The sequence below is a fragment of the Panicum virgatum genome, chromosome 2K, assembly GCF_016808335.1.
Source record: "Panicum virgatum strain AP13 chromosome 2K, P.virgatum_v5, whole genome shotgun sequence".
Classification (NCBI taxonomy): Eukaryota; Viridiplantae; Streptophyta; class Magnoliopsida; order Poales; family Poaceae; genus Panicum; species Panicum virgatum.
The window spans coordinates 22,748,354-22,756,216 of record NC_053137.1 but is presented as its reverse complement, the minus strand read 5'-3'; the positions used below and the strand labels follow the sequence as shown (position 1 = coordinate 22,756,216).

The 7,863-nt window shown below is 41.9% G+C and overlaps 1 protein-coding gene and 1 long non-coding RNA gene across 2 annotated transcripts; one reads left to right on the top strand and one right to left on the bottom strand.

The window, feature by feature from the left end:
• Window positions 1-1,102: 1,102 nt before the first annotated feature.
• On the bottom strand, window positions 1,103-1,625 carry LOC120695991 (serine/threonine-protein phosphatase 7 long form homolog). The gene is made up of 2 exons (XM_039979172.1): window positions 1,518-1,625; window positions 1,103-1,420 (listed from the first exon to the last, which is right to left on the bottom strand). Exons 1-2 carry the CDS (start codon window positions 1,605-1,607, stop codon window positions 1,115-1,117), a joined length of 396 nt encoding a protein of 131 aa, XP_039835106.1. The 5' UTR covers window positions 1,608-1,625; the 3' UTR covers window positions 1,103-1,114.
• Window positions 1,626-4,874: 3,249 nt separating this feature from the next.
• LOC120695990 lies at window positions 4,875-6,985 on the top strand. The gene is made up of 5 exons (XR_005683974.1): window positions 4,875-4,948; window positions 5,067-5,167; window positions 5,295-5,376; window positions 5,891-5,987; window positions 6,797-6,985. It is a non-coding gene; the product is annotated as an uncharacterized LOC120695990 (long non-coding RNA).
• Window positions 6,986-7,863: the final 878 nt, after the last annotated feature.

Here is a 7,863-nt window from a genome sequence, read left to right as displayed (position 1 = left end):
AGAATACTGTGAACCACACATCAAATATAACGGTAAGAATTAAGAACTAAAAATTGCATTACACAATGTAAACCATAAGAATTACATCATAATACAACGTTAATGAAACACACATCAGACATGCAGTGACATGGCAGAACCCGTTGCAACTACAGTAAACAGATTCTGAACTAAGCTAACATGCCTTAAGTAATTTAAAAAAACACAACAAACACAACGATGCAGCATGTCACTAGCACTAGGTAGTCCTAGTAGCCGTACCCCCACGTAGCAAACATAAGCAAATAAAATTATGCACCACATATTTACCAAAAGTCCCTCCAGCTGGTGGCATAGAGATAAACTGGGTTCCTTGAAATGGAGCCCCTTGCAAGGCACCTGGCCCTCCATAGGGCTGAGAACCGGGGTACCCGTACCCTGTGTGGAGTCGTATTTAAATACTACATATAAACATATGGATCGGTAAATATCACACCAAACCTTCGTACTGTTGGTGGTATAAGGGAGACTGCTGCCATGCGGGACCACAAGGAACCGACGTCGACGCTTGCAACGATCCGTAGGAATCCTCGTACTCCGTCCGCATACCAAAGGATTGAAGGATGCCTCGGATTCTATCACGTTGAGTGGTCCAGGCCTCGAGTTGTGCCGGCATGCTCATCGTAGACCCGCCATGAATCCTCATTACATTCAGTGAGTAATATAATTCAAGCAACCTACAGGCCTCTAACTGCAACAAAAAAAACTTAGTATACAAATCTTAAAAGATCGAAAATGTCGTCAACATTTACTCACCGCCCCAGCTAATGCCTCATCCCTGTGTCGTGCATAGCGATCCTGCGAAGTCGTAACATGCGGCTGTGGATGCATGTCAACATACGTCAAATGGCAACGAGTCTTCGGTTCGTACCAGGTCAGGTACGCCCGAAACGAAGGCTCAGTGTGTGGACCGGTATCCACAGCCAACTGCTCGCCTGCATCATCCCACGCAGCCACCCATGGTTGTAATCTAGTGACCCACATTGTCGAAAAAGGATGTCCAGCCCTTGATAAACTGCACGTTAAATAGAAATTAGTTTCACGTTATTAGTACATGGGGACTTATACATTTTTGTTACCTATGATCGTGGCGCTGAACACGATCCAACACTGAAGACACAGGGAAAGACTGCCGTCGACCGAACTGCCTCATGACTCTATCCGGGCAGTGGGCCTCAACTGCAACGTCGTACACCAAAGCTGCAGTAGTCATCCATAGGCCCTGGTCCTGTGTGCACACCGAAGATAACCCAAGTGGTGCACGTGCTGCTATATCCGAAGGACTATATGGCTCCCACACAATGTCTTCTGGGGTCAATCGATCAAATTCGGCAACAAACTCAGGATAAGACCGCCGGGTCTGTACATGTGCCCATGTTTTCTGCAAAAATAAAAATTATGTGTCCATAAGAAAGGTATTGAGGGAACAATGTATGACCATAGTATGTATAGAATATAATTTTTTATTGGGTTCATACCTGTCGAGAGTACCAGAGAGTCCCCATGGTGGGTCTGTCGTCCTCCGTGTCACCATGCATATCCGGCTTGTACGGTGACTGGTCAATCATGGGATGACCGATAGCAATCCTCTCGTAAGACCAAAGCTGTAGCAGAATTGGACACCCCGTTAGGATAGCATTCCTATCATTCTGTCGTGATGCCTTGCAGAGTCCACGATATGTGCATGCAAGAACCGCTGAACCCCAACTATATTAGGGTATGGCATCCTCATCTGCATCGGCGATCTCCTGTGCGTAGGGCAGAAGCACCCTATCCACACAGTGGCCGTGTGAGTTGTTGAACATGATGTACCCAAACAACCACAGCAGGTATGCCTCGAGTGATCTAGTCACGCTGTACTCATCAGCATCGGCTGCCAACAGATCCGGTTGCAATGAAGTACGAACATTGAGAATAAGAAACACACGAGATATTTCAAAGCCATAAAATACATCAACACATCGTTTTGTACGAAATTGTACCTGAAACTGTAGGAGCCATGACTTGGAAGGGCCTTTCGACTGTGGGTGCTCATTGAAATCTTCAGGATCAATCGTGGTGGCAACACCTGCAAAACGTTCCTCAAGATCCTTCAGCCACGTAGAAGGTACCACGCGGGGCCCGACAGCGTCTCCGATGATAGAAAGACCAAGCAGCATCGCAACGTCCTGCAGGGTCGGTGCCATCTCCCCACAAGGGAAGTGGAACGTGTGTGTCTCAGGTCTCCATCTGTCAACGAGAGCTAAAAGTAGAGACCTGTCTAGCTTCACCAAAGCACTCTCAGCAAGACGAGCCACAGTGAGAAGACCTGCCTCGCTCAGCCTGCATCATACAGTGCACAAATGTTAATACATTATATAACGAAATGTATAATGGATAAATACAGAAAATAGACAACATATCACCTGGGCACCCATCGTGGGTCTACAGGAACCAACTCTGCAGGTGGACGTGGATGCAGCACGTTTAGTTCTTGGTGCTGAACCTTCGCAAGGAAGGACCAGTGACCTGAGTCTATTGTTGGGTCCAGCAACGCAGGAGTAACCCCGGACATACCTACCACGTAAGATCAAAACAATACAATACAATCACACACATCTAAATATTTCTAATAGTTCCTTATATTTCCTAATTAATTTCTAAGATTTTCTAACAATTTATAATAATTTATAATAATTTCTAATATTTTATAAATTTTCTAATATTATATTGCAATTTTTAAGACTTTCTAATACTTCTCTAACAATTTTCAGGTACTTTCTAATATTTAATCTAGCAATAATCACTACTAACATTAATTAATTAGATTGCTAATGTACTATATCAACGCTAATCACTACAAGTAACTACACCTAATTGTACCACTAATCAGTCCTAATAATAATTAAACTGATTGCTAATCTACTGTTTCAACAAAATAGTTTCCATAATTTTCTACAATTTTCTAACATTTTCTACAATTTTCTAACATTCTCTACAATTTTCTAACATTTTCTATAATTTTCTACAATTTTTTAACATTTTCTACAATTTTCTAATATTATCTTGCAATTTTTTTGATTTTCTAATACTTCTCTAACAATTTTCTAGTATTTTCTAATACTAAATCTAACACTAAATGTACTATATCAACGCTAATCACTATAAGTAACCGCACCTAAATGTAGCACTAATCACTCCTAATAATAATTGAACTGATTGCTAATCTACTGTTTCAAAAAAATAATTACAACATAATCTATTTATAAAAGGTAATGACTTCTTTCCGGCCTGCCGTAATTTTGTCCACTGGAGTGGCTGGCTCGATTTGTCATCCATCATTAATTAACTAGAGGGCAGGCGCACAACCCTCCTCCCACTGGTTCATTTCATTCTCCCCTTTTCTCTCTCTAGGTTTCCACCGCTTCCCCTCCCGTCTGTTCATTTCATCTCCCCCTCTCTCTCTCTCTCTAGGGTTCCTCTCTCTGCCCTCTCCCATTCCACCCATGGGTGCTGCTCCAGATTTTCATTGGGATTTTGCACGGTGAGTTCCTCTTCATCGTGATACCCTCCTCTCTCTCTCTCTCTCTCTCTCTCTCTCTCTCTCTCTCTCTCTCTTCCTCTCTCATTCGCTGGATCCAGTCAAGGGTTGGAGGACGGATCAGTGGGATTGAAGCAAAAGGGGAGGAGGAGATGGGGGAGAGTAGAAACCAGGCCAAGGTGAGATGAATCCTCATGTGTTCAGGGTGCTGCACAATTTTTTCTCTTGCCGATTCCTAATGTGGTTTCACATTTCCCTCCTCAGTCTCTCTCTCTAGAGTTCCTCTCTCTCATCTCGCGTCCACCAGCGATTCCTGGATCCCATCGAGTGTTGGAGAAAGGCATCTGCAGGATTGAAGCGGAGGAGAAAGGATGAGGGTATAAGCGCAGAAACCAGGCCAAGGTGAGATGAATCCCCGTGCGGTTCAGCCTTCAGCGTGCTGCACATTTTTTCTCTCACCAATTCCTGATTTCGTTTCATGTCTTGTGTTTCGCCGAGGTCATAGGCGTGCAATTCTGGAATCCGGCGAGGGATCCATTGGTCCCAATGGAGAGGAAATAAAAGCTGCAGACTGGATCAGATGAGTTCACCCACTCTCGCGCATGCTCTGCACGCCCCTCTGAATTTTGTGCTCTATTAAGATGCCCTGCACTCCCGTACATACCGGTATGAATTATTGGGGTTGTTTTTGTGTGTATTACCCTGTGCAGTAGTACCGATGCCCTGCTTCAATTCTAGATTTTGGTATTCTGGTTTGTAAAATTTTGTATGCGCAAGAAAATATTTTTGTGTGTGTGGGTACATGATGTGTCCTATGAATACATGGTCCTGCAATAGGACCCATGCCTGTTTTGGGTTTGTAGAATTTTTTGCATGCAGAGAAATACATACTCCAGCCTGTTTTACAGTGAATAACCTGATCACTGATGAATCCTCTCTCTATCTGTGTGTTCTGTATTCATGTTGGCAATAAAAAAGAATTGGAAGTTTCAGAAACAATTAAGCAAGTGCAAAACTACATGTTGGATGCATGTAATCCACAAACTTTTCTACTAGCATTATCAAAAGCATTTTAATAATTTTTTGCAGACATTTAAATACTATTCAGATAGCATTTTAAGTGTTGAGTTCAAGAAACTTTTTAACACTTTCATACGTCTCATGTGATAGATTATCCTTTTTGTCTGGAACCAAGTCTGTTACATCATTACTAACATAGGATAAATAAATTAGGTTCCAATAGATGAATAAGCATATGCCCTTTTCTGAGTCAAAAGGTCCTCGCTTTTCACAGTCTACACACGGTGACTGCTTTGTGGCTTTTTTGCCGGTGAGTCCTCTCTCAATCCATCCTCAACACCTCTGGAATTTGCCGGATTTCGCATGTAGGTGAGTGGATCGCCATCTATTGTGCTCTACGATTTTGATGTTGTCCCGTTCCTCTTTTTTCCCACATCTCGTGAACTAAACTGATTTGGGAGCTTTTTTCATGCGAAAATTCCATAAGTTGGTGAGGGGAAGGAATTAACTGGAGAATGAGTCACAATAGACAAAGGGGTAGGGAATCGTCCTTATGATTTGCATTCAAGGAGTCATAGGAGACAAAAGGTAGCAGACAAAGGACCAAAAGGCATTCCACTATGCTGTGATTTTTTTTTGTATTCAACTATTTTTGCATCTGTGTTTTGAGGAGAGAATATCATGTTCTGATGTCAATCATTTGTCCTTTGCGCAGAAACTAGTAGGTGGTATCAGTTCGTTGAACTTGTGCTCAAGGAATCAGGCAAGGGAAGAGAAAGTAGCCCCTGGACAGCAATGTGAGTTTCATTTGAGGTTTTTTTTGCGCAATAGCACTTGAACATATATGAGTTTCATATCAGTTTGCCAAATTGTTCAGTGTTGACTAAGTTCATAACTATTGTGTTCTGATCATGTCTTTTTTCTTGCAATACTGAACTATATGATGTTGTATTGAAATTGGGACGCACCAATGTTTTAAATAACCGGCTATGGCAATTAGCGCTGATGTTTACACAAGCTAAGAGAAAGTTATAGCGGGTTGTAGCCTTCGTCAATCTATGTAGTAAATCAGTAGATCTGAAGCCGCATGATTTTTTTAATATATAAAAAGCCTTTATATCTGTTCTAATTTACCTTTGTCTATGTCCTAATTTGCTTTTTGTATATGCACTATGTGTCTGTTCGAGCTTCTGGTTGTACTGAAACCATCTAGTTGCTCTCCTTTGCAATTGATGCCTCACTAGTAGTATCTGTTGTTCTTTAGTTTTGATGTGGATTTTGACTTCATTTTTGTGTTGTATATGTAAGCAGATCTCGCACTCAGCATCCACCATGTTGCTTTTGCTGGCCTTTCTATCTACTGCAGTAGGCACGCCCACAACTTTTCGAGATCATCCCTGTGAAAATTGTGAGCACCTTCTCCCCCTCCTATTCTACTCATGCACTACATTATTGTAAGGTCAAGGAAAAACACTACAATTCGTTGGGCAATTTTTATAGCATTCTTTCTTCTCTAATTCATGTCACTTTTGGGCGGTTTTGGGGGCAATTTTGAGTGCATCCCGACATCATCTTCATCTAGGTGGGTGATTTTGGGCTTTTCAATCAGTTGCTCTTCCTTTGTCTGGGGGTTTAATCTAGGGTGGGTGGGTGATGTATTCATGTTGCTGTTAATGTGGGTTTCAGGAATGGAGCTTCAGTTCGGTTCCGGAATGTGAAATGGTTATTTCATTCTTTTTCACATCATCATAAACATTTCAATACTTTGCAATAGGCATTTTTGTCAATGGTAGAAGCATTTTCAGGAGTTTCATATAGAGAATTATATCAATTACTAGAAGTATTTCATTACTTCCCTGTAGGCAAATAAATCAAATACGAGAAGCATTTCAACACTTTCCAGCAGGCAAACATATCAAATACTAGAAACATTTTCAGAACTAGGCAATAATATTGGTAGGAATTGTGCAATAATATTATTCTTCATAGGCAATAATATGGGTTACAATAGGTATTTTAACATTTGAATTAATTATTTGCAAGACCCGAATTAGTTATGATCATTGCATTTTCAGGTCATATGGTCGTGTCTAGAGAATATGAATATTTGAAATTTTTTATTTTTAGTTTAGCATTTCTGTTCTAATCTAGAATTTTTTATGTTCAGACTACCTGCCAATTCTTATTTCTACTGATTCAATTCTTGTTTTATTCTAGATTCTGGAGGAGGCTTGAAGACTTGTTTTCTATAGTTTAGATGACAGTCCCTTAATGGTTCGAAATGCATTATTTTTTGCTTGCAAGTTTTCTCATCGAATCAGCAACATAACATGTTGTTCAGCTTGGTGCTTGGTGGCCTAAAAGTTCATCAGATGACAATCGGCGGCAGTTTTAGTTGTAGCAAACCTCATTTACTCTATTCGCTGGGTTGGAGCTGGAGTGGTGTGAGAGAAAAATACTATTGCCTGGCTGGTGGCTGGAAGCTGGTGCTGGAGCGGTGTGAGAGAAAAACACTGTTGGGCTAGAGGCTGCTGGAGCTGCCGAACATAGTGATTTTTTATTCATGAGCAGCTTGGTAGTAGCTGTAGCTCTAGATTTTTTTTATTCATTGGTATAACAGTGGAGGCAATTAGCCAATCACATAATATTGTTAGTTTTGAAATTTGTTAAAGCTTAGAATTTAGATGGGTTGTAAATGCATTTGTATATATTCTAATTTGCTTATTGTTTTTCAAAGATGTGCTTATTCGAGAGTAAAATTGAGGTTTAAATATATTTTTTGTGTTTTTTGTTGGGCGCGTTATCCAAAAAAGGAAAGTAGATGAAAACGTGATACTCCGGTTGCCATAAAAGGATAGGCCATACGGCCGGCCTAATTTACGGTCAGTCGTACGTTAGCTAAGTTCTCTATAAAATGTAGAAAATTTTAGTTACCTACAGTCGCCGGCTTGAAAATCCGGCAGGGCTTCGCCGCTTTGCCTCTCCCTCACCCCTCCTCTCTCTCTCCCTCCCTCTCTTTTCTTTTTTTTCTGGATTTTTAGTGAGGCAAATGAGGGGGTGAGGGGCAGCCAACACCTTATATAGGGTTGGGGGGGCCGGTCGCCCCGCAGGCGTTGGGGGGGGGGGGGCGGTCGCCCCGCAGGCAGGCGGCCAGGGCCCTCCGCTCCTCTGCCGGGCGGCCAGACCTACAGGGACCTCGGCGCAATTTTTTGTCGACTTTTTTTTGCAGATAAGCCCCTGCCGCTCGGCTGCCGGGCGGCCAGACCTACGGGTTTTGACTGCTG

What these genes read in the sequence shown, in the direction of transcription:
- LOC120695991 (XM_039979172.1), bottom strand. Translation starts at nt 1,607, where the DNA reads ATGATTGACCAGTCACCGTACAAGCCGGATATGCATGGTGACACGGAG. An exon ending in CTCTCTGGTACTCTCGACAG is followed by an intron (nt 1,421 to 1,517) that starts GTATGAACCCAA and finishes TTATTTTTGCAG; the next exon opens with AAAACATGGGCACATGTACA.